At 38.7% G+C, this 26,986-nt stretch overlaps 2 protein-coding genes across 3 annotated transcripts in view; one reads left to right on the forward strand and one right to left on the reverse strand.

Annotated features, from left to right (window-relative positions):
* The first annotated feature begins 8,547 nt into the window (after positions 1-8,547).
* Positions 8,548-26,383, forward strand: EIF3J (eukaryotic translation initiation factor 3 subunit J). The gene is made up of 8 exons (XM_036905388.2): positions 8,548-8,684; positions 8,771-8,877; positions 16,698-16,752; positions 17,250-17,341; positions 20,827-20,941; positions 22,816-22,977; positions 24,238-24,311; positions 24,605-26,383. Exons 1-8 carry the CDS (start codon positions 8,636-8,638, stop codon positions 24,734-24,736), a joined length of 786 nt encoding a protein of 261 aa, XP_036761283.2. The 5' UTR covers positions 8,548-8,635; the 3' UTR covers positions 24,737-26,383.
* The window catches only part of SPG11 (SPG11 vesicle trafficking associated, spatacsin), a 115,903-nt gene continuing 115,195 nt past the window's right edge, over positions 26,279-26,986 (reverse strand). For both annotated transcript variants that reach the window (XM_057488770.1, XM_036905381.2), the window contains one exon: positions 26,279-26,907. In XM_057488770.1, coding sequence (XP_057344753.1) covers positions 26,727-26,907 — 181 coding nt within the window. In that variant the 3' untranslated portion in view covers positions 26,279-26,726. The remainder of the gene's footprint in view (positions 26,908-26,986) is intronic.

The following is a 26,986-nucleotide window of genomic DNA, read 5'->3' on the forward strand; positions in this document are numbered from 1 at the left end:
CACTTTTCTTTGATGATATTTTATCAGCCTTTAGAAACAATATATAACAGCTTATATTTGTATAGTGCTTTTTTTGTTTACAAGTACACAGGTTTTTTTAAATATTCCCATTTGATGATCTTCAGGAGAGACTTGTAAGGAACACAGAGTAGGTTCAGAGAGCTGTGACCCATGACCTCACAGCTTTTCTGAGATACTTGAATTTAAGTATCACTACAACATGCTATTTCCCAAGGCCTTCATATTCTTGTATAATCTTGTTTGTATATACAAAGCTTTCTCAAGTTTGTTAGTCAGTTTAGCCAATAAAATGTTCTTATAAAGTAGTAACAATGCAAAAGTTTGTGGTACAACTAGGTCCTAGAGTTTAACAATCCAATTTTCAAACTAGAAGGAAATTCCAGCTTCTAAGTGAATATGTTTATTTTACAGATAAGGGAGTGTTTAAAAGTGTCTTCCCAAGATCACAGAGCTTGGATTAGAATCTAGGTCTCTTAATTACCATTACTCTAAGAAGTGACTTTAGGAAGAATGACATTCTTAATTTTTGGAACTATGCAGAAGTGAAATAAAGCCTGAATAAAGAAGGGGTTATTAAAAGTAGAGATAAATGGCAAGAAAGAACCTGATTGTGTTGAGCTAAGATGAGAAGTTTACACTTGATGTAATAATGTATGGCATAAGTTATGGATTAAGTAATTTGAACCAACATAACTACAAAATAGCACCCTGATCCCACCCCAGTGTCTTTGGTGAGACTCTTTTCCCAGCTTTATTGACTAAAACTGACATACAACACTTAAGTTGTACAAGGTGATGACTCGATACATGTATATAATAAAAAGTAATTACCACTGTAAGGTTAGTTAACACATCCTTCACATCACATAATTACTATTTTTGTTATGGTGAGAACATTTAAAATCTCATAGCAACTTCCAAGTATACAATACAGTATTAACTACTCACCGTGGTGTACATTTGTGAAAAGTTAGAACCTCCTCCGACTAGAAGTCTGTACCCTTTGACCAGCATCTTTTCCACCCTCAAGCCCTGGCTATGTTAAGACTTGATAACAATTTTCCCTAAGCTGCCAAGGAGTTTAATGCACAGACAGGTTTGAGAGTCAGTGCAGTAGGCCTTTAGAAATAACTGACTGGACTTCGGTGAAAGTTGACTTGGAAATATGGTTAGTAAAAGCATAAAGTTCAGAGTCAAAAGATCTAAATTCAAGTGATAACTCATCTTCAGGATAGAGAAAGTAGTTCTCTTGAGCCTCAATTTTTTCACTCGTAAAATGGGCACACCAAGACCTACCTTTGAGAATTATAGAGATGAAATGTAAAATCAGGTTATAAACTGTAGAGCAATATACAAGTAACTACCAAAATGGTAGTGTTAAGCCAGCTCGTTGTCTTCAGAGTATTTGACACACATACAAAGGGTTTTGGGAGATGTGTGAAGCTCGAGGGGGCAGGAAAGGGCAGTAGAATCAGGGTGAGCTTGTGAGGGAGAGCTTATTAAGAAAAACGAGCTGTAGGGTACATTCAAATGGAGACTTGGAGAAGTGATGATGGAGAGGTCATATGTGACTTAACATGTTTGATGAAAATATGCTGACTAAAATGGGTGATGAAATTAGTATTGAGTGGCTTAAGTTTGGTAAGTAGTAGGTAGCAGGCTCATAAAAATGATTGCAGTTAGGAGTCTTAGTAATGGATAAAGCAAATGAAGTAGGGCTTTAGTGTCTACCATATAGGGAACTTGATATATGACAGTATTTGTTGAAGGTAGCTATAACTAGCTTTTCTAATGACAAGTCATTTTCAAACTACCATAGCCATATGTTAGGCACTATGCCAGGCTCTGCAAGTGGCAGAATAAAACCAACCTGATGCTGCCCTCAAGCTTATGGTCTAGCAGTGGGGACTGACAGTTCTGTTGACAAAAGGGTCATGAAGAAGAAGAGGGGCTTCGGAGGTGCTAATAAACTAGTCTGGAAGTCAGACTTGGGTTGGCTGAAAAAGTATTGTTTAAACAGATCTGTAGAATATTTAAAGAATGTAAAGCGGCGCTCCTCTCTGAAGTTGCCCGCACTTTCTAAGTGTGTAACCTTTTAATAAACTTTCTCTCTCCAACCTTTCAGGGAGCCTCTCCTTGCTAAGGCTGCCTGCTGCACTTCTCTCTAAGTAACTAAATAAGACTTTCACTGCAAAAAAAAAAAGAATAAAGCTAAGCTTTGTTGGGTGGGATTGGTAAAATCAAGCAAGGGAGTGAATGATCAATTTGTCTTAATGCATAAGGGATAGAGAGCGTGTGTGGAAACCAGTTAGAAAAGTTACATAGAAATTGACCTATTCCTCCACACAATGTATTCCCTTTCTCCAAGACAACATATGGTTAGTGTACTGGGTGCTGTCATCATAATGGACCATCTGAGGTCAAGAGATTGGTACTCTTATTTAGTGTACGGCTTGTCTGGTTTACTGAAAAGAATAAGAAAGTACTCTAGGATTTCATGGTACCCTGTAAAAGTTAAGTATTGAAAAGTGTACAGGAGTTGAATGGAGACAGATGCTGTCATTTCCTGTCTTTTAAGGTTCTTGGGTAAGGTTTTGAGGAGGGAGGAGGTTGAAATGAAAAAGATCTCTATATTAAATCTTATAAAGCAAATCTTTTAACATGTAATAACTCAGCAATTTGATATTTTATAACTGAGTTTTAACCTGGTCTATTTGTAATTAAAAGCTCTTCAGTTTTACCTTATTTCATCTGTATGAAATTTTGAGTCTGCTACTTAAGGCACTTCTACTTAAAAGCCATGATCACCTGTTTCACTTCTGCTGTCATTTACAATCCTATACTTTAACGAAGTTCTTGAAGGCAGAGGTTTTAATGTTAATTTGTCCAACAAACATTGATCAATTATTCTGCTCATCTGTAAAATGGGAATACTGTTATGTGGGCTTACAGTCACAGGTTAGTATTAAGGACTAAATGAAGTCCCCAGCACATAGTTCTAGACAATTGCTTTTTCCCAGTTTATTTCAAAAAACAGCAGGCACAATGCTGTGAATAAATTCGTAATTTCTACTTCAAAACTTTATCAATGCTGCATACACATAGCCCATGTATTTTTCCATAGCACCTCCAACCCCAAGCCCTGTTTTCAATTATATGTGGTTTAATACCTTGAACTTAATATCCCCCAAACCTAGAATAGTACTTGAGGGCAGGCACTCAATAATTATTTGTTGAATAAATGAAGGAATGAACTCATTTCAAAGTTTGGACTTCTATTTTTAAGTCCAGAAAATTGATTCATTCAGTGCAACCAGAATTGATGAGACTCAGAGGAACTGATTCATACTAATTAAACTCAAAAGACACTAATTTTTAGGCCACATTTCAATTTAATTTATTTACTGTTGCAAGTTTCCTCCTTATGAAACTAAATCACAATCAGATGCCTGACTGGTAAGTGTAGAATCAGAAAGTCTATTTTAAAAATAATAATGGCTAATACCAAGTCAATAGAATGCCCTCATTTCTTCTAGGTATCTGCCAAAAGTCTGCAGGTCAGCTTACACTTTTCTCTAGAAATTATCAAAATCTTGTTCTTTGGCCTCACCTTCCCTATATTGCACCTCCTTTCTGTTTACATTTTTCCCCCTAATATACCTTAGAACATCTTCAGGCACATTGATACAGATGACTACATTACCACTTCAGAAAGAGTCTTGCTCTCCTGAGACTCCTCCTTGTAGTAGCTGGAGCTGCACGTTCTTAGCCACTTACTATTTCCTACTTGAGGTTGCTACAGTGCTGTGGGCTTGCTAGTAATGTAATACAGATGCGTCTTTCTTTGGGACCCCACTGTATTTTTCTTTTGAGACTACCTTTCATGAAGAGAAACAATGGCTTGGTGGGCAGGTTTTCCTAGGGAAAAAAAAGTTTTGCATAAAAATTTATTCATGCAGTCATTCAATAGTTATTAAATGCCTACTATATGCCAAACTATGTACACAGACAAGTACAGTGGAGCTTAGCCTCTAAACATCTTTTACCTTTAATTAGAGATGCGTTTGTTAAAATTTTTAGCCGAGGTCAAGAAGGAAATTTACTGGGAAGATACTGGGGTACCTTATAGCATTTAAGGGAGAGCTGGACAACTGGGCATGAAGGTTAGGCAGGAGGAAGTATGGTGGCCTGGGAAATCTTCAGGAGTTCATGGTCTCTTCAGGGTGCTGTCATCAGCCGCCAACTCCAAGGCGCTAAGAGTCTTGAGTTCCAAATTCTAAAGTCCCGGGAAAGAATCTTTTTGTTACCACTGCATAATTCACCTCAAAACTTAAGAAGCTTAAGATAGCTTATTTCTTACAGATCTGTGCGTTGACTAGGCTCAGTTGGGTAACTTTTGCTTGGGGTCTTCTGTGGTCACATTTCAAATGGTGCTTGGGGTGGGATCCTCTGAAGGCCCAACTCGCCTGGAGACTTAAGATGGCTTCTTCACTCCCAAGTCTGGCATCTCTGCTGGGATGTTTGGGAAAGCCAGGCGCTGGCTGATTATTATTCTCCCCCCGAACAGCCTCTCCATATGGTCAGCTTGAAAGAGCACAGCAGTCATAGGGTAGTAAGAATGCCTGAATGGCAGCTGGCTCTCCCAAGACTGAGCACCCCAAAGGCACAGGTGAGGCCACAGGGCATGTTAACAGCTTACCTTTAGGTATCACATCTGCCCCATTCTACTGCTCAGATATGAACCATCAGATGAACCCAGTGTCAGAGAGAGGAAACTACGTACGGGCTTGAATACTGGTCACTGAAGGGCCATCTCTGGAAACTAGTTCCACTGGATGACTTACATCTCACTTAGCAGCAGATCCAGATTTTATATGGTTTGAAACATACAATTTGGAGGGCTTTCCTGAAGAACAGAAAGGCCCATGCAACAAGGGGACCTGAAGCTGAAGTTACATTAACTTCACAGTCAATCTGTTTCTGCAAATCAGCTATTAAAGGAACAAACATGGCTTTGGGGGGTCCACTTACTCTTATGTACCAGGTCAATTTCTAGAAAAGGAGGAATCACTGTGAATTTTCCCCACCCCTCCCCAGGATTGTCCAGTGTTTGGTTCAATCTAATCTGATCGTTAGAACAACTAGAACTCAGTTCTCCTGACTTCCAATAGTGGATTTTTGAATATACCATAATCCACAGTATTTAAAAAACTTTTTTTTACAAAAAAAAACCCCAAAACAAACAAAAATGTGGTAGAATTGGAAGGATACATATTAAAAAAAAAAAAAAACTTTACTATCCTTTCTGTAAGTTTTTCCTTTGGCTTCTCCTTAAATGTTAATGACCTTCAAGGTTCCTTCTTCTTCAATCCTATCTTCAGATGGCCTCTACTGTCACATGACTCCATCCACTACCATAATCAGATGACTCCTAATCCTCTGCAGCCCAGACATCTGGTTCCAAATGCACATTAGACATTCCTATTTCCATGTCCCACAGGAATGTCAAGATTGTGTGGCCAAAACTTAATTTGTCCTTATTAATATGAGACACTATTCAATTGTTTTCAAAAACATTGAGCATTTGCTACATGCCAGCTACTGGGAATACAGTAGTAAAGAATACAGACAAGGTCCCTGTGTTTCAATCAGGCATTAAATAAGTAAACAAGATCACTAGAGATTGTGATAAATGCTATGACAAAAACAGAGTGATGAGATAAAGTAATTGGGGGAGGCTCCTTGCAGTAGGGGAAGCAGGGAAGAGCTTTATTATGCAAAGATAACATTTGAACTCTGAAGGAGGAAGAAAAGCCAACCATGCAAAAGAAGAATGGACAGAGCATTGTAGTCAGAACAGCAAGTAAAAAGTTCAAAAATAAGAAAAGGCTTAGTAGGCTCAAGGGCCAGTGGGAATGAAGTTAATGAAAGACTGGCATAAGGGGCTAGTGGGAAGTAAGAGTCAGACTATGCACGGCCTTGTAGGCCACTGTTAAGAAGTTGGATTTTACTCTCAAAATGATAAGAAGCCACTAAAGGGATTTCAACTGGGAGAAAGGGGTGTCATGATGTGATTTACATTTTTAAATAAGCAAAAACTGCCTGGTATATAGTGAATGGACTGTAGAGGATGAAGAGTGGAAGAAGGGAAAAAACAACTGGGAAGTTATGGTAGAAAAGTCTAGAGAAAGCTTGGATTGAGGTGGTTGCAAGATATATGGAGGAAATTAAATGGATTGAAGATTAGTAACTTCTAAGATGAAGTAAATCACAGAACTTGGAGGTAGACTGAATGTAGAGGCTGAGAGAAAGGAAGAAAGCAAGGATAGTTCCCAGGTTTTTGACTCCAGCGCCTATATAAGGGTGTTGCCACCACTCAATCTCCAAAGGCATTACCCTCTACTTCTCCCTTTCCCTACCCACCCCCATATCCAATCAGTCGCTGCATTAGTCAGGGTTATACAGAGAAACAGAACCAATATGATATGTATATATACACAGAGAGATTTATTTTAAGGATTGGCTCACATGACTGTGGGAGCCAGCAAGTCCAAAGTCTGCAGGGAGGGCCAGCAGGCTGGAGACCCAGGAAAGAGCTGGTGTTGCAGCGTCCAAGTGCAGTCAGGAGGCAGAATTCCTTTTCCTCATTGGGTTTTCTTAAGGCTTTCAACTGATTGGATGAGACCCATCCACATTCTGGAGAGTAATCTGCTTTACTCAGTCAACTGACCTGAATATCAATTAAATATAACAAATACATATATTCACAGCAACAAGACTGTTTCACAAAAAACATGGCCTATCCAAACTGGCACATAAAGTTAACCATCACAGCCATTAAATTCTGTTCATTTTGGCCCTTAAATCTCAGATTGGTTCCTTCCTCTCCTTTGCTATTGCCTTACTTTAGCTTTGTATTCTCATTTAATTAATTCATATTTACTTAATATTAGATACTGGGCCAAATGCTCAGGCACAACTGTGAATAAAAGATAAATTGTGCCCCAGGGACCTTACATTCCAGCCTTTCCCTGCCTGTCTTGCCGTCTTCCAATCCATCTTTATAAATGGATGCCTGTATATCAAAATGTTCCTCACTTTTATGTAGAGTTATATGAGGATCTTGTTTAAAGGCAGGTTCTAATTCAACAGATCTGGGATGGGGCCTGACATTCTGCAGATTCTGCATTTCTAACAAGCTTCCCAGGTGTTGCTGCTGATCAGGTACAAACTTTGAGTAACGGGGCTATAGAATATCTCTTGGAAGACTTATTTCCAGACTCTCTGAAAAGATTACACAAGTAATGGAGAACAATGGTTGCCACCAGAAAGAACAGAAAGGCTGATTACCGTATATACCCTTTTATAACTTGAATGTTGTTACAAGTACTTGCATTATATATTTGAAATTAAATTAAGAAAATCACAAAAGCAAAATAATATCTGAAACTGCTCACCCCTTAAAACCCTGCAGATGAACCCAGTGGCCCAAAGGGCAAGAGTGCAGCTTAGCCCATCTTAAAACCTTTATTGTGATCAGTTTACCTGTTAAGCTTATCTTCCATTGTGTCACTCATTCAGGTCAGGGGCAACAGACGTTCTTTCCACCCGAAATCCACTTGAGCGATTTCCCTGGGTCTTTGAAAACCCAGTTCCCACCACCCTTACCTCAGGAAGCCCTTCATGCATCCTTCCGCTGCCCAACCCCCACCTTTAATGTTACCTTTTTACATTTAACCTCATAATGATTCATTTTGTTGCATTCATCACACTGTGTCGAAACTTGATTACATGTCTATCTTTGCTACCTGACTGTGCTCTCCTTGAGGACAAGGATGGAGCTGATGCCTAACGCAGTTACGAAATTTTTCTGGGAAAGAATGAATCATGTACTGGCCTCAAGGGGCTCAGGAAGAGAAAAGGGTCCAGCGCTGGGGCTCTCTTCGATGCCTTCCTAACTCGGGGCAAATGCGCCAGGAACTGACTCGAAGCACCCTGGAAGCCAGAGGGACCCCTTCCCCAAGTGTGCCGCCGGGGAGGGAGGCCGGGCCCCGCCCACAGAGGCGGGAGTGACGTTCAGAGCCAGCTTCTGAGAGCGGCGTGGAGAGGCTGGGGGTCTCCCTGGCATCTGCCAGCGGCCACAGGCGGCAATCAAAGTGACCTGAGGGAGGCCCACCCTACCGGTCCGGGAGGAGCTGGGATTGGCAGGAGAGGGGTGGCAAGGACAGGCAAACGCCAAGCGCCAGGCAAGAGACCGCCCTGCCAAGTTCTCCGCACTTACGTTTCCTCCCCGGGGCCCAAGCTGGAGCGGCATTCTCCGGGCCGGGCCCGCTCTCCCCGCCCCTCAGCCAGCAGGACTGCCCAGCGTCGCGGGGTACCGGACGCTCCGCCCCTGGCCTCCCGCCGGACCCCGGCTCTGCGGCTTTCTTTCCACGCTCCCTTCCCGCGCGCGCGCGCGCACCGCCGCCACGGGGGGCGGGGCCTGGCCCGGGCGTGCAGTCAGCCTCGGTCCCATCCTGCCCCGCGCCGGCCATCGAGAGCAAAGCCAGTGACTCACCTCCGCCGCGCCAGCTCCGCGCTCGTTCCGCGCACCCACGCGCACACCCGGCCCGAGATGGCGGCGGCGGCGGCGGCGGCGGCGGCGGGGGACTCCGACTCCTGGGGTGAGGGGAAGCTCCGGGGACAGGGCCCGGGCCGGCGATGGCCCCGAGCCGAGGCAGGCACTAACGCGGCTCGCTCTCTTCCGCAGACGCGGACGCGTTCTCCGTGGAAGACCCGGTGCGGAAGGTGGGGGGCGGCGGCGGCCCCGCCGGCGGGGACCGCTGGGAAGGCGAGGACGAGGACGAGGACGTCAAGGTGGGTGCGGGCCGGGGGACCGTGCGCGAGCGTAGGGCCGGCTGCCTTCTTCTCCGCTCGCTGGCCGCACGGGCCGGAGACGGGCGGCCTGGCCTTCCGGACCTGCCACGGCAGGGCGGCGGCGGTACGGGCCCCGGCTTTCGGTGCGGGCCCGCGTCCCGGCCTGGTTGCCCTCCGCCAGCTGGCGGCGGCGGTGACAGCAACGGCAGGGCCGGCCCATGTGCAGACCTCGCGGTCTGCGGCTGCTCGCCGGGACGAGACCGGAAAGTCGGGGCTTGGGCCGCAGGCTTATGCCATGTGGGAAGTCTTGCGAGCCCCTCTGAGTTTTCGAGCTCAGGTCTCCCGGGGCCATTTGTAGGTTTGTTCGAGCAGTTAGATGAGTGAAATATTGTGGTTGAATTACAACCTTTTTTCACGGATGACAAAAACAGCAAACTAAAATAACTTTTAGCCCCCCCGCCTCTCGCTGTGCGAAAAGGATGAACTGAGTACTGACATAGCCAGCTGTTAGTGGTCAGAAACCTGGGTAAGTTCACAGAGCGACCTAAAACATTGAGAGTTGAGTGAGTGTTATTCACCTACACACAGACGACACCCAAAGAAACATTGATTTGGTAATTGGAGTAGATGAGGGGGCCAGTGTTAACTTTTTCCCAATGCCTTGTAGATCTGAACCAGATTTACCTTAGTCCTTTGCTTTTGAAAATTACTTGGGGGCCCAGCATATGGCTTCAGATAACATTATGACTACTGCATTCCAGTTTGTTTTTACTTTTAAATAGTTACAAAAGTCTCGAGCCCAGAATGTTAAGACTTACTAACAAAGTTCTCAAAATGTTTGTATATTTGTTCAGATAGTTATGTATGAATTGGAAAGTGTCTTTTTTGTGGTTTTGATTCACTAATGAATGTTTTATTCTTCTAACCTTCCAACACATACTGAAAACCCTACAAATCCTGCTTGAATTGAAAACATTTAAGCTAGATAATCACTATGGGCTTAATTAATACTGCTTTTGTTTGGATTTTACCCTTTTCTCCTGAGTCTCATGAGGTGGATGTCCAATTTATTGAATAGTCTGAGGTTCAGGAATGATGTGAACTTTGCACACATATGGAATTAAATGAGTAGTACTATTGTGAGTATACTTAGATGCTTTATTTACATGTTGTATAGACACAGAAATAGATTGTGTTAACCTTAGGGCAAGATACTAGTTACCTCCCTACATCGTAGTAGATTTTCTTAGTTCAGATTTGGCCTTTCACTTTTTCTACGCAAGCAGTTAAGACATCTGTTAGGAAAATTGGGACTAAGTAAGAAAAAGAGAAGAAAAGATTAGAGAAATCAGGAAAGAAGTATTAAAAAGTAAAGTTTGAATGGAGTAGTTTGAACTGATACTAGCAAGTAGCCTGCCTGAGATTATGGATCTAAATAGTGTTAATCCTGATAAATATCCTGATTACTTGGAACTAGTTTTGGAGGTTATAAGTTGTAAGGGACCATAAAAGGTCATCTTGTCCAGTCACTCTTTCAGTGCAGAATTTTTCTTTTGTACAAATAGCTTATTTCTTGATTGTGGAGAAAGCTGAACTTGTTCATTTTATTTCTGAGTTGAAATATTTGCTTATTTCTTTTGAGTTTCTCCAGGGTTCTCAAGATCTGGTAACCATAGAGTAGTTTGATCCTGGACTTTGAAGTAAGACACACCTGGGTTTATATTGTTGCTTTGACATTTTCTATATCTGTGGTCATAAGCAAGTTTAAAATTTTTTCTTTTCTAGCTTCACATTCTGTAAATTGTCATTATAGAAATTACCTTTGCGTTTTAAATGAGGTAGTATGTCACACATTCAGCAGAGTTGCCTGGCACTTGGCAGGCACTCAGTAAATGTTAATTCTCTCACTTCAGTATATAATCTTGATTTTTCTGGCTTCTGGAAAATATCTAAACAGCTTAGGCTCTAGATCTAGCACCTGGGATTTATTTTGTGCCCCATTTTGTGATTTCATAAACTCGGAGTAAATTCTTTCCACATAGGCTGTTTACTGTGAATATTGTGTTTTGAATAGAGTGATCATGGTTATCATGCAAGTTTTTGCTTGCTCAGAGGTTACCAATCTAGAGTTGAATTTTATCACCTTGCATGGTCGTAATACCAAATTTCTGAATCCTGGTGTTTTAGTACTTTATGCTTCTATAGGAAGATGCAAACAAAGCTTAGTTTCCATGAGATCGAATAATCAGTCTAAATAATACAATTTGAATTTTTTAAAAGTCTTCAGAAGTAAAGTATATAGAAACAATTTCTTCAGTTTATGTCAGCATCTAGTGTTTAACCATTAAGAATATATATTTAATGTCATCTGTAATGTTTGAGAAATGAAAGCTGAGGCCTTTATTATAGTAGTTGCTCCAGTACTTTACTATTTTTCAGTAGATGGTATAGCATTTTGCTGCCCTTGACTTTTCAAATAGCTGTCTGGCAGTGGCAGAGATGGATTTAGGTAAAATTGTAGAATTAATATTTGTAGGAGGAAAGCCTCTGCCTTCCCAGTTAAAAAGGTGCGAGCTGGGGAGCATACTTGCCTGTCACACTAGCTTTACCCTTATTACTATCCTGATGTTATGCAGAGGCAGTGGAGGCATTGTTCACTTGGCTTATATCACTGGGCTGTGTTTACTAGAAGGCAGTGAGTACCACCTACCTACATACTGCAAGCAACTTTTTTGCTCCATTTTACTAGTCTCCCAGCATTTCAGTAGAACAGATTAGAAGCTAGATTTATTCAAGGGGTGTAGAATTTTGAGAAAACTTGTGGCTGTGTTCAAGCATTTTGGGAATTTGCTTCCATAACATTATTATAGAATTTCTTAAAAAGATCCTAGAGAATGACTTAGTTGAAACCTGCCTGCCTCACCTGACCCATTCAGCCATCTGTTAAGGATCCTATCCAAATTAATAGTTTAATTCTATCAGAATAAGGACATTTTTCAAGCATTGGAAACAGCAGTTCTGAAGAAGGGGATCTTTATTTCAGAGAAATGTGAGATTATTGGAAAATACTCAGAAAGTGAGCATTTTGCTAGGAAGTGGGTGTCTTTAAGTATGTATGTAACTTCTTATGAAAGATCCGAAATGTGTGTGGAAGTAGAAAGAAAAATTCAGTAAACCTATTACTGGTCTTATTTGTTCTATATCCCCACTTACTGCTCTCCTCTCCAACCAGATTATTTTAAAGAAAAATCCCAATTACATCATTTCAATACTCTGACAGTTTTTATAAACTAATAAATTTTACATTTGGAAGCATGTTTACTAATGAAAAATAGTTAATGTACATATTTGTCATGCTTGACCATTGAAAATAAATAAGCCACTTGTTTAGTGTTACGTATCTTGATCTTGCTTAGCCAAGCATTTAAGTAGAATTGATTAATAACAGTTGTGAGTATAAGACAGGTATGTATTGAGATGGAATTAACAGAGTACTGAGCCATACTTGATAGGGAGTTAAAAACTTAATAAGTGTAATTAAATGAAGTGGAATTTATTGAGGTACGTACTGTGGCTTCCAGAGACCAGCATAGTTCTGAGATGATGGAAAAACATTTGGGCTGCTTTTGAAAACTGAACATTGCTGTGAAGTCTAGCCTTGCCAGGAGCTCATTACAGAGTTCTAAGCTTCTCTGAGAATGTTCATCTTACAGAACACCAAAAAAAGGCTCTTTTCCTGAAAAAGGTTATGGTTTACATAAACCAAACTAGTTAAAGAAAAAAAGGGGAAGGAGTATATGTTAGTTAATGGACTGTTTGCTATGGGGTAGAATTTTACTGCTGTTTTAAAGCTACTACTATTTGACAATCTATAAATATATCTTACTTAAGTTCGAAAGCATTTGAGCCCTAAATGTGTTCTCTCATTACATGTGACATTCTGTAGTTGTACATTATAAAAATGATAAACCAGCTAACTTTTGACTGCATTATTAGAAATAAAAAGAAAATAGGCTTTAAATTTATTTTGTTTTGTTTTCTGTTCTTAGTCATGTTTGGTTGGGAAGCAGGTTTTAAACTTGAAAAGCAGCCATCTCTTTCAGAGAAACGGCTCAAACGATGTTGGGTATGTAGAACAGGAGACTAGATAAGCAAGTAGTTTATAAACAGTCTCTGTAAGGAAGCTGGCCATTTTAGGAGAGTGGCTTGGGGGATTCTTCTGGAAATAAATTGGGTATTATAGTCAGAAGATATGTTGCCTACCAAAAATAACTGGGTAAGAAACTTAATTGGATATTCATTGGTAATCTCTGGAACTAACCATTTAGGGCTTACCAAATTACAGACTTACTCCACATCTTAAGTGTTAATTTTAGGTGTTTCTCTAGGAATCCTTTTTGCATTTTATCTGAAATTACTGTCAGCATTTACAAAGTCCTAATGTTTACAGGAAATTGGGCAGATTTAGATTACTTTTTGGGTACTTGCAAATTTTTTATGTAAGGAAACAAAAGAATTTCCTGGTGAGAACTACCTGGTCTGTTTGGGATTCCATCTGTTTGGAAGTGTGACACATCTCTTCGCTGATGTCACTAAGCTCTCTTCCTTAGGGGCTTGTCCCTAGTGTGGTAGTAACTGCAGGGCACACTTTTGAGTACTCTGGAATGAAGGTGAACAGGCCAGGGTTGCCTTTCATGGGCCTTTTATGAACCAAGGAGCAAGTGTCATGGCTATTCTCAGGACTTGTTGATAGGACTGCTGCTTTTGTTACTGAAGTCCATTCTGTGGTGGAATTCTAGGTTAGCCCCATTGTATCTGTGCTGATGGTACCATTTAACTTATTGTCTGGGATGAGGTTTATGGTTTGATGGGGAGACCACAGACAAGGATAGAGGTGAGACATATGGTTGGCATGATGAGATCCTGAGTGAGCAGTGGTTTGGGTGATGTTTTACTGGGAAAGGGAACTGAGGAGGAACATCAGCATTGCACAGAAATGTTCCTTTGTTATGTCTGTTTCTCTGCCTTGGAGGTTTTGGGATGTAGCTGCTCATTCTTAGCCTTACCTCTCCCCTCCTAGTACCAAAGAGTGCTAGATTAGTTTCTTAAAATTAGAAAAACCATCATAGGCATTTGAGATGGGAAACCAGTATAGTTGTAGCTGGGCATATCCTCTTAGGATGTGTCATAGCTCTTCTCTTTAATGAGATTCCCTGCATTCCAGGGAAGCTCATTCCAGAACTTACTGAAAGAATGAATTTTGGTGGAGAAGGACCTAGTTTCTAGATAGTTATTTTATACTTAAGGACTCAGGTAAGAAATCCTGTTTACCATGACACTTTAAGGGAACTTAGGTCCATTCAGAGCAGGTTTCTTCATTATGTTACACTGAGATTGTGGTACAGCTGTCTTAGGGCCTTATGTGCTTATCTGTGAAATGGGGATAACAAAACCACCTTACAGGACTTCTTTGAAGGTTAACTCCATTCCTACAGTGTACAGCACTTGGCATGGTGCCTGGTGCAAAGTAAGCCCTCAGGAGGTGCTGTCTGTTGTTACTGTCATACCTGTTACTAGTAGAGTTGTAAATATGCACTCCCTGGAAGTAAGCAAGTGGTCCTCCTATCTGAAGCACTGCCTAATAAGCAGCATATCACTCAGACCCACTTTTCTATGTTCTGTGAAGATGAAAAGAACAACAAAAAATGCCTGGTAGTTAACTTTTATTTTTAGCTCTCTGGTTCATTTTGTACTATTGTGTATTGATATAAGCAACCTATGCAAACTAGCAAGGTAATACAAACTTTTGCTCTGATTTCTGACTCTAGTCTTAGAAGTCCAAACAATGACAGGCTGGTTTGCCTTCAGTCTGTTAACTCTGAAGTATAGGCTAAATTGCCTAGGTAAGGTGATTTTAAAAACTTTTACTTTTATACAGACTTCTTCCCATTCTTTTTGCAGACCCATGGCACTCTTAATCAGGATTTTTTATTTTGGTGGACTTACAGATTTTTAACAATCAAGGCTTGGTTAGTTTGTATACCTAGACAGATTCAGATTTATGGCCTGTTTTGTTATGAAACCAGAAGCTTGGTGTCATAGTTAAGGCACATTAGTCAGCTGCTGCATCTTCCAATAGTGTCAGGGCCTCCTGCTTTGCATCTGCCATCCTGTGGCTCAGCTGGAAATGGTGTGTCATAGTGTGCCTGGTGGTTGCTGAGATAATGCTCAGGCTACCTGTAGATTAAAGTTCTACTTAAATACAGGGCTGTGTCTATCCCTATTAAATTTAAATCATCTAAATTCTCTGGAGTCTTTAGAAAATTATTTGATAATCAGTTTATATTTACCTCAGTGACTGTGTTAGTCATAGAAAAGACAAGAGTATAGATCCACCTTAAAGTGCCCTGCCTAAGTTAGGGGGTGGGTTCTAGGAAGCTATTGATCAGCTCCTGAGCTTGAATTATACTTAATTCATTAACAGGATTGTGTTGTGTGGAATATTGCTTAAAATAATTGAGCAGTTGGCTAGAATGCTGGATGCTTTTACATTTGGGGAAGTAAAAAGTACAGTACAAAGTCCTCTTGGCTTTTTATTTAAAATGTGGATTACTTTAGGAGAGGCTTTGTTTTGGCTTCAGTTGTCTTGTGTTTTAATTGTTAATTTTTATAGAATTAGACAAGTTCATATAAAAGTTCATATGGAGGAACAAACATGCAGGAATGGCTGGAAGACCTGAAAACCTATAAAGGGGCCTAGCCTTAGCCTACGTAAAAAACATACTATAAAGCCTCTGTCATTAAAGCAGCATGGTACTAGTGCACGAAGAGACAACAGACAGTGGGATAGGGTAGAAAGCAGAAATAGACCAAGTTTAATATATGGTAAATCACAGGGCAAGATGGATATTTTGACAAATGATGCTGTGACAACTGGTTAATCATTTGGAAAAAAGTAAAATTAGAATCATACTTCATACCATAAAAAAGAAAAAACTCAACACCGATTAGAGATCTAAATGAAAAAAAACAATGAATTCATGGCATGTCCTAGAAGAAAATCCCTTGCTATAAGAAAAGATTCTCTAAATGACTTAGAATTGAGAGGCAATAAAATAAAAAACTGATAAACTATACTGCATAAATGTGGTGAGCTGCATAGCACTTCATAGGGAAACACTAGAGGCATTTCCATTAAGAGAAGAAAGAGGCAATGATGCCCATTATCCCTGCCGCGATTCACATTGTACTAGAGGTTTAGCCAGTGCAGTTAGACAAATCTTATGGAGGCATAAGAATTGGTAAAGAAGTAAAGCTGTTTCTTGTTTGCAGATGATATGGTGGTATACCAGTAAAACTCTAGATCAAAGGTAGACTAAAGTGATAAATAAATTCAGTAAAGTAGCAGGATATAATATTAACATACAAATCCTGTAGCTTTTTATACACAAATAATAAACCAGCAAGGTAATACAAACCCTATTTAGAAAAAAAAACCTATTTACAATAGAAACACAGAAGATGAAATATTTAGGAATACCTAAAGAAAAATGCCCAAAGCCTCTAAGAGAGAAACTTTAAAATGCTCTTTAAAGGATACAGAAGTAGTAAACTTGGACAAATGGGAAAACAGCCCCTTTTCTTGGCTAGGGATGCTCAACATTATAAAGATGTCAGTTCTCCCACCATAATTTATAAATCTAATGTAATACCAGAAAAATACCAGCAAGACTATTTCTGTGGAGATAAATAGGTTGATAATGAAGGTCACATGGAAAAGTAGCCATGCAAGAATTATTAATGGAGATCCTTTCCCTTAGGATAACTGGGATGACGATGATGACGAAAAAAAAGAGGAAGTAGAAGTAAAATCAGGTGAGCCACTGGGGTTCCTCCATTTTTGGCTTTGTATCTTAGTGAGCATCTAGTGCTTCTGTTAAGACAAATGACAGAATGCTCACAAAATTGAAAATTTTGGTATTTAAGAAGCAGATATCCTTCTATTCTCATATTATTCTCTTCTCCCTGCATCTCTTCTCTCCCCTTAAAGCATAGTCAAATAGATACTACCTGGCATTTTTCTGTTTAAGTGCTGTTGTTACAAGGAGAGAGTAGAGGTGTGGCATCATAATTGAGTGATCTAAGTCCTGCTTAAAAGACAATGGGGAAATAGGAAGAGATGCTTAGGCCTTAGGGGTGAGAAGAGGAGAAAGGAAGAGCCCCATAACTTTCTCTGACCTGACAGGAAATCATGACATGAAATTGGAGCTGGGAGAGGTTTGGTCTCTTGAAATACGTAAGTGTCATGTCTGTCTCATCGATAAGCTGGAAAATATTCAAGATAACTGATTAAAACATTTCTTTACTTTCAGAAGTAAAAGTTTCAGAAAAGAAAAAAATAGCAGAGAAGATAAAAGAGAAAGAACGGCAGCAGAAGAAAAGGCAAGAAGATAATAAAAAGAGGGTCAGTACTATTTATTATCTAAAATACAGAATTCTCACATCAATTATGGGGCAGAGTCTCTAACAGGGAACAAATACTGTGTAGTAGATAAGCGAATCAAAAAAGTCAATTTGTGGTTTTTGCAAAAACCAAACCCAGAAGCTTACGTATCTGAACGGCTTTTAAGTTTTCACAAACATTCAGGAACAGTTGCGATTGTGTAGTGACTGCCAGTGGTTTTTGCCAGTGCCTGCAGTTCTTTCTTGTGATTAGTCTTTATTTGCAATGTACATACCGAGTGAAATACGAAAAGCGTCCATTTTTGTGCCACATACAATATAAGTGTTTTCTTCTTATTTGGAGCAAGATCAGGATTTTATTAATTTATTTGTTTTTGAATACAAGATACATTTTTGTGATCAAAATCAAGATAATATTAAGAAGCACTTCCAACCCTTCATCTATCATGTTTCTCTCCCTCTGTCCTATTAAGTAAATGTTTTTTTATATTTCCAAGGTGTCTTTATTATATGGATACAACTATATATTGCTTTTTTATAGTATCTCACCTTGTTTTATTTATTGTATTATGGAGATCTTTCCCTATCAGATCGTAGAGAGCTTTGTTACTTTTTCTTGACTTTTACGAAAAATTCAAACATAAAAGTAGAGAAAAGAGCATAATGAATCATACACATCACCTCAATTTAATATTTTGCCTCTTTCATCTTTGCTTTTTTTTGCTAATCAAGTAACATTATGCATTTTACCTTTAAATACTTCAGTATGCATATCTCTGAGACAGATTTTTCATATGATTACATACCTAATAAAATGAACTATTTTTTTTAACATATTTATATGCATTTTTCTAATTGTCCCAAAATATGTTTTACATATGGTTGTTTAGACAAGGACCTCCCATTACATTTGGGTGTTAATGTATCTTCTACGTCTTCTAGAGTGTCTCTTTGTCTTCTTCTCTCTTTAAAATGACACTGACTTACTGAGAAGAGAAGGCCAGTTGTCTTGTAGAACATCCCACCTTCCTGATTTGTCTGATTGCTCTCTTATGGTTGCAATTTCCTGTAACTTGGCAGTTAAGTCTCAAAATTTGATTGGATTCAGATTGAACATTTTTGATTACCAAGTTTCAGTGGAAAAAGGGGGTGTGATAACTTCAAGTGGTGAAGAATGGGGGATTTTGTGGGTTTTGTTTTCTTTTTGAATACATCTGTGGACTTACAGGCTTTTACAAATTATGTTTTACTCAGGTACAGTGATTATTTTTTTGATGCTCAGATCATCTCAACTTTGGCCAGTAAAATCCCTTTAAGTTATTTCCATATCCATCCTTTCAATAGAAGCCATTAGTCTTTGAAAGCTTCCTTGTTTTCTGGCACAATAAGAAGTGCCAGGTTCACCCAGTTAACATTCTCTCTTACGCCTGGAATCAGCTACTTCTCTTAAGGTTCCTTTTAGTGGGAAATATTTAGAGGCTAAATCTAGGTGCCAGAAGTACTGAGTAACTGGGGTGGCCTTGCCTTCTAAAACTCTTTTCATGGCTAAAGCTAGGAAGTAAATGTGTGGTATGTAAGTGTGTAATCATTAGTTCATATTGATACTTTTTCTTATTCTGAAAATCCTGGTTTCTAATGTTAACATAATCATTTATTTGCTTGTCTGCAAAACCAGTATTATTAACAGTGTTAAGCTACTGAATAAAGTTTAAGATTTCATTGCAGTTTCCTTTTAGAGTCATTTGTTTCAGTTCATTTTCAATTAAAAAAATTTTTTGAATTTAACTTTATTTTCCATGAAATAGGTTTACAAGTCAAAACTATATAAAAATGGTATACTCAGAAAAGTATCATACATACATTCCTATCCTCTCCACCCTCTTCCCTATAAGAAACCATTTTCATTAGTTCTGGTTTATTCTTTCATTGCCTAGATGTAGCATAATTTATTTCACCAATCTTCTATTAACAGACATTTTTTTTCCCCAGTTCTTTCCTTTATAAATAATGCTTCCATGAATAGCTATACATATGTGTCATTTCTAATGGGTGTGGTCATATTTGTAGAGTAAATTCTTAAATATGAGGTTGCCAAGTCAAAGGATAAATCCATTTGTAGTCTTGGTGAATGTTAACAAATTGTCCTCCATATAGGGTTGTACCAGCTTGTATTTGCCAACAAGGTACAAGAGTGCCTGTTTCCCCCAGCCAGGAACATTTTAGATGCTTTTTAATAATTTGTATATGTTTATCTAAAAATATATGTGTGTTTCTATGTTAAGGACGAACAGTGGAATCTTATAACTTAGTCTCAGAAGTTGTGTTTTGATAGGCTCTTTCTTGGTTATTGAAGTTAGGTTTATATTCATTTTATTGTATATTGATATTAGTCTCCAACATAAAGAAACCTTAGTTTGAATGTACTTAGTTTATCTTAGCCCAAATAATAAATTAAGATATATTCAGTTTCTGATGCAGGAAGTAATGATACTCAGGCCTATTAAGACAGTTAAGTCGAGATCCCATTTTCTTTTTAGAAAGTGTTCTGAGATTTCCTAACTTGACATAATGACCTTTCTCATCTCATCTTCTGCATGAGAAATAAAAACCTGACCTCTTTCAAAAGTGGACTTCTGAATCAAAATCTTCAGACTGCACAGGCATGGATAGTCATGAAAGGCACAAATTCTCTTTACTCTTTCCCCACTTTATTAAATATTATTGAAGATTTTCCCACACACTAAAAGTAATACTTATTTGTTGTGGAAAATTACATCACAGTATACAGAAATAATACTAAGCTGTTAACTCTCATCTGAGTGAGATTGGGAAGTAAGTGACAACGTCCGTTATGTGTTATAATTTGTTACAATAACGTGTTACTTTTACAGTACTACAATATACATATAAATAAGGGAAAACTTTGATTCTTTGAAAAAACTTTATATCTGCATAGTATCAGGGGTGTGCCACACTTTAATTCTTCTTTTGTTGAACATTTATTTGATTTATAAATAATATTCCACTGGACATCCTTGGGATTAAATATTTGTGTGCATCTTTAGTTTCTTAAGATAAACACCTGTAAGTGGAATTATTTGATTAAAACACCTAAAAATGCTTTAAGACTTGAAGGTTGTTTCCGTATATAGTCTTAGCAGCAGTTTATGAGGGCCATTTTTACTTTGTAATCTCAATTCTTTATTTTTTAAAAAAAGTCCATAGAAATAAGCCTGGTCTTCCTGGGTTCAAATCTTGGCTGTCATATTACCTTAACCTCTTGGTGCCCTCTGTTTTTTTTTCCTGTAAAATTAGGGTAAGATCTAAAGTGTTTAGAAGAATACCTGAAAGACCATAAACATTTTATAAGTCTTTGCTGTTATTTATGTGTTTACCAAAAAAAATTTTCAAAAAACTACCAAAGAAGTGTACTTGGCCCATCATAATCCCAGCCCCTTTAAAAGCTTCATTTCTATCTCATTTTAGTTAGAAGAACCTGAAGAACCTAAAGTGCTAACACCAGAAGAACAATTAGCAGATAAACTGCGGCTAAAGAAATTACAGGAAGAGTCAGACCTTGAATTAGCAAAAGAAACTTTTGGTAAGTTGGGGGTGTGATTGCAGTGCAATATTGAAGTTCCAGGTAAATGCTGTCAAAGTCTGAGTAGTTATGAAATTTCAGAAAATATCTCCCTTTTTGAAGAAACATGATACTGATATTAGGATATAGTTTTTTAATTCCTTTGTTTATATTTGAGATTTAATTACTTAAAGTACAGATACCTGTTCAGATTTTCAAATAGTTATGTTTGGAGTATCGAAGATATATTAAGATAAAGTCATTAGATCCAAATAAAGTATACTACTTTTTTAAATGCATTTTTCAGGAGGATGAAATCTGAGGTCTCTACCTTGAGGTTTAAATATTGAACCAACTGTAGGTCTGTTCTGTTGTCCTAAGTCTGGATAAGACAAAGCATGCTGTTCCCAGTGGGGCATTCATTTCTTTCTGCAGCCCTCCCGGCCTCACTGTACCCTGTCTAAGTTTAGAGAGTGTCCATGTATGTGTGCCATGCCTACAGCTGATGGTCAGTCCATGAGAGAAAAGACCACGTTCAGGATCCTGTAAATATGTAAGTTCAGAGTGTTTGACAGTTACATGGCACAGAGGGTAAAGTAAGAAACATGGCCAGAGAAATAGTTAAAAGCTCTCACTTTGTTAAATCATTTGTTGTTGCAATTACCTGTTGAGTACTTTTCAGAGAAACAAGTTAAAACAGTGAAATAACTTTGAAATTGAAACCTAGAGCCAAAAAGGATCTTAGTTATCTTGATTTTTCTCCCCTCCCATCCTCTTCCTTAAAATGGATCAAGCATGCTGACTGTAGCTATCACTCGCCTTTACATGGAAGTGTGACCTTCTCTTGGGTTTCTCGCAAGCTCAAGTTGCTGTGGATGCTGCTGTGCACTGATGTGTGCTCGGCACGCCTTAACTGCATTCATGTCATTACAGAGGGCACATGGCCATTACCCTGTATCTTCCTAGGATAGTTTATTAAAGAGAAGGGTTTATGCTGTACCCATAAACACTAATATGGGACACCAGGTGCAGATTAAAAGGCAGAACATGTATTCATATAATCATCGTTTGGTTAATGGGATTTTAATGTTGTTTCTCTCATACTAAAATACTGAATCAGTGATATTGTTTACAACTCGTTTACTTGGCTATTAAGGAGGATACAGAAGTTCACTTGTGTCTTTTAGCCTAGAATCCTTTCAGACCAGATTAATTTTTCTTTTGGGATTTAACACACTGGAGTGAGTTGGATACTTTCACAGGAACCATCTTTGTTTCTTTGCCATTTTCCTTCTCTCTGCACTTCTGTATCGGCTGTCCTTGGACAAACACTTTGAGAGCACCCCCTTTTGTGCCACACTCTTGGCAGTCTGGTGATGTTCATGGGCCCCTTTTATGGAATGTTTTTAAATGCATAAAGTAAAACACATGATTTTACTTAACAGAGAAATCCTGCTACACTGAAATAGGTATCCAAATATTAAAATAACTTGTGATACAGTTAATTATGTGCTTCTTTAAATGAGATCTAGTGGCAGATCTAATAAGCAATATAATCTGAAAGTACTGGTGACTGAACAATATTTCAGGATACCTATAACTGCAGAGTCATATGAAAGTATCTGATCTCTAGTCTCAACAGTCAGATTTTTGCTAATACCATTGTGATTTCTTGCCTGTAATCAAAATGGAAGGAAATGCTAAATTAAAGGTTAGTAAAAATAAATCTGTAATCTTTTTTTCTCATCTGAATTAATAGACCCCCTAAATCTGTCCAGGAGTCCAATGGACCCAGGTTAAGAACCTCTACTTCAAAATGAAATAATAGGATTATTCAGATGGCTAATTGGCTTAAAAATCTTTGTGATATTTTCAGTGCTCCCTTTTTCCTACAGGTGTTAATAATACAGTTTGTGGAATAGATGCTATGAACCCATCTTCAAGAGATGACTTCACAGAATTTGGAAAGTTACTAAAAGACAAAATTACACAATATGAAAAGTCATTATATTATGCCAGTTTTTTGGAAGCCTTAGTTCGAGATGTATGTATTTCATGTAAGTAATTCTAATCTTTAGCCCCTATGGGTAGATTTTAGGGCACACCATACTCGGGAGGATGCAAGTGGGCTACTTTTTGGGTGCTATAATAGAGACTTGGTATTTGCTTTTTAGCAGTTACCTTGGGAATGTTATTCTGCAAACATAGAATGAGTTTGAGTGTGTTTGTTTTGGGGGCTGCTTTCTTAATGGTTTTACAATGGCTTCCCAGAGAGACACCTAAGCTTTGTTGGCATAACAGCTAATAAAACACTAGCTTATTGTTTTATCTATTATATCTTAAAAAGGGGCTAGGAAGTGTCTTTTGGGGTAAATCCTCCTTGGGCATACAGGACTTTAGAGCTGAGTAAGACCACAGTAAATATCTGTTCATTTTACAAATGAGGAAGCCTGTGACTAGGTGCAAGTTGCTCAATAGAGCTGGCACCATTTTCTGGGTCCGTGGGTGTGGTACCATGCCCTGAGAGGAGTCACACATTTCAGGGCAGAGTATGTGGGAATGACAACCAGGGATGGTGCAGCAGTAATGTGGAAGGGACTGGTTTTGCTAGTATTGGCTGTTTTTAAGACTGAGAAAAAGAAATTCTGCACAATGAATTTAAAAAAGTTTTTTGTTTTGAGAAATTGTTACTAAGCTGGGGTCTAATTTTATCAGTGATGTGTCCATAGTTGGTATTTTATTCTGCATATACTTTTTTCCTATTTTTGATGGTGCTCACTAACCAAAACGGCACACTTTTTTTTGGTAGCTAAAAACTGGTGTCCGTTTCCAGCATTTATATTTTTTTAAGGTTGGAAGGATGTGTTGTCCAGTAAGCAGGCTTGTGTCCTGGTAGGACACTGACATTTCTGAGAACCTACTATTTTCATTCTAGTTCCTGTGCTAGTAAGTGGAAGACCCTGTGGGAGGGTGGAGAGTTGTCATCTGTAGGTTTAAGGATGCGTTTTGGAAGGGTGTGTCACCCTCCATGTGTTAGGCTGGGTGAGGAAGACTGGTAGGGAGCTCTGTGAGCAAAAAGGGCACTTCCAGTTTCTCTCGGGTTGAGCAATGAGTTCTGATTTGTGAGGCATGCTGCAGACTAAATGATTCTTTACCATGTTGTATTAAACAGGAGAAATTCATAGCCTTTTCAATTACTAAAGTTAATGATGGACAAATTAAGATTATAACACTTGTGGAAGAATATATAGTTTTCTTTTCTTAATTCCCCAAAATGTTTAAAAATTAGTTGGTATGCCTTTTTTTTTTTTTTTTAGTGGAAATTGATGACTTGAAAAAGATTACTAATTCATTGACTGTGCTTTGCAGTGAAAAACAGAAGCAAGAAAAGGTAAGAGCAAGCTGTGTGGGGAAATGTGTAGTATGTTGGGGTGGAGGAGGTGCGGTGCCCACACTAAGAAACTGAAAGTTAAGCAGCCCACCAATACCATTTAAATTAGAACAGAAGAAGAGAACAGACCCACCCTTTTGTTTACAGGTATGTTCATGGTATTTTCTGAAGACCTGCCCTGGGTAGTCTGGGATCTCTTCTGGAACCTGGGCCTTTGGTGTCTGTGAGGGATGCTATACCAGATCAGGAGCCCATAGTAAAGTCTCATAAATTAAACTCTCTCTTATCTTTAGCAAAGCAAAGCCAAAAAGAAGAAGAAAGGTGTGGTTCCTGGAGGGGGATTAAAGGCCACCATGAAGGACGATCTGGCAGATTATGGTGGTTATGATGGAGGATATGTACAAGACTATGAAGACTTCATGTGACATTTTATCTTCTCCTGGTATCTTCTTTCTGTTGCCCACAATCCCTTCAACATGTAGCACAACTTCCTTTCCTTTCAGTTCTGCCAAATGCTACAATCAGAAGTGCAGTATCTTTTGTGCTGGTTATTTAACCCCTTGACACTTAGGTGCTAATGTGCGAACAAGGGAACTTGGATCTCACTGCCAAGGGGTTAAAATTGGGAACCTCAGTTGCTACTAAATCATAGTTAAAAAAAGAAACCTAATAATGTTGTCATTGTTGTTGATTCCACAAGAACAGTCACTAAATTGGAAACTAAAGTTGCAACATGACAAAAAATCTGTGTAGTATTTACCAGCACCATTCAGTAATACAGCCTTAACCATACCTCCTTGAACTACTTCATAACTTGTCAAGAAGAGCAGTTTGCAGCAAGGGAATGTGGTGTGCACCTAGTATTAAAATTGCTTTGTCTTAAAATTGAGCATGAGGATATTAAAAATACATTGTGAAGAAGACGACTGCTCAGAGTGAAGATACCGTGGCTGAAAAGCACTAGTTTGATACTTAAAGTTAAATGACCAAACCCTCCAACTTTGAAGCTGAAGAAGATAAACCTCTCCATTATTGCATTACAAGTTGTGGAATCTCTTGAATGCAGCATAGACTGTCTAGTTATATTTATCAGACTGTTCTACTGATGGAGTACTTCAGGTTGGGGAGGGGATACTACCTGTTTTATTTGCCTCATTTAAGTGTCTGAGAAACAAATCTCCTTTGTTCTCCTAGGCCGCAATGGAATAACTTTAACAGGGTTTTGGCATTTACTTCCCTTTATAAAACATGCTCAGCAAACTGCACCAGTTACAGTTTGGCAAATTGTTATGTTAACAATTATGACATCGTCAATGTTTTATAAAGCAACTAATTTAATAAAATCACTATTATGAGGACTTAATTGTGTTATCATCTCCCAAGAGATATTTTTGGAGAGTAGAGAACACCACTCTTGGGACTAGAGTTCTCAATATGCTTACAAAGCTTAATAAGTAAGTGCTTGCTAAGTAGTTAATAGCTTTAAAAGAAAAATGAGTTGCTAGGCCCTTAAGTGCTACCCTAGAGCAACAAAGGTATAGGTCTGCCTTCTTATTATTTATTTGGGGAAATTGTTTAGATACTAAAGCCTAACTAGGTACCTAGAAGAACTATTTATTTGGAGTAATTGCGCTTATAACTCAGGTTATGGCTCTAAGCATAGATTGGGTGATCTTTATTATATACATTGTCTTTTAAGCAATTTAACCAAATTTGTGGTTGAAGTCTTTTTTTTGAAACCACAAAATCAAAAGTAGGGACAAAACAGAAGATGTTCTTAATTTCTCTTATGTAGGAAATTGTGGTCTACAGAGCTTTGATTGAGACTCCTAAGTGGAAGACAGGACCATCTAAATGATTTGAGGAATTAACAAAGCAGTGACTACAGAGCAATAATGACAGCAAATAAAGATTGTTTTCAGACAGACAAGGGCTAAGATTTCCTTAGCAGTAATAATGACATACACTGAATTTAAAATCTATTTTATTACAGAGATCAGTTTCTAAGAAATGGAAATGTATCATCTGTTCCTGAACTGTGTAAATAATATTAAATTCCTTTGAAACTGGAATCTGCAGGCACAGGTATTCTTTAATCAATGTTGTATCATTTCCTAAAGTAAAAGCCATCCTGAGAATAATGGAACTTTTTATCTTAGTATCTATATAAAATGGCATAGGTGAACAATCACTTTTAAATAGGAATTTCCTGTGAAAATTCTCTCATTCTTTACCCACTATTCACTAAGGGCTGTTGTTATAGTCAGTCCTGGAGTTTCACAACACAGACAACGAAGATCTCCAATGCATTATTCTACTCTGATCAGGAATGTCTGTCAGCACCTTATTTCAGTACAAGAGAACAGGCACCTATGAAATCTTGGCAGCAGCCATCCCCATGTCATCTGAATGCATCTAACCTGCTAGCATGTCCTTTAGACAGCAACCTGTCTGAGGGTCCTTCAGCAGCACATTTACAATGTCATAAAATTTGTGTTCATATGCCAGCTTGTAATACAAGTAGATATCTTCACAGTATGTGAGTAACTTCTTTAGGTTTTTCACAGTCATGTCAGTTGGCTGATGTTGTTTATATCTAGGGATAAAAACAATGTACAGGTGAAGACCCTGTATCCTGGGTGAGAGCTATCAGCTCTAACACCTCTATCTGTAGA

Source organism: Manis pentadactyla, chromosome 11 (assembly GCF_030020395.1).
Source record: "Manis pentadactyla isolate mManPen7 chromosome 11, mManPen7.hap1, whole genome shotgun sequence".
In the NCBI taxonomy this organism is placed as follows: domain Eukaryota; kingdom Metazoa; phylum Chordata; class Mammalia; order Pholidota; family Manidae; genus Manis; species Manis pentadactyla.

What these genes read in the sequence shown, in the direction of transcription:
- EIF3J (XM_036905388.2), top strand. Translation starts at nt 8,636, where the DNA reads ATGGCGGCGGCGGCGGCGGCGGCGGCGGCGGGGGACTCCGACTCCTGG. An exon ending in AAGAAGATAATAAAAAGAGG is followed by an intron (nt 17,342 to 20,826) that starts GTCAGTACTATT and finishes ATCTCATTTTAG; the next exon opens with TTAGAAGAACCTGAAGAACC. An exon ending in ATTAGCAAAAGAAACTTTTG is followed by an intron (nt 20,942 to 22,815) that starts GTAAGTTGGGGG and finishes TTTTTCCTACAG; the next exon opens with GTGTTAATAATACAGTTTGT.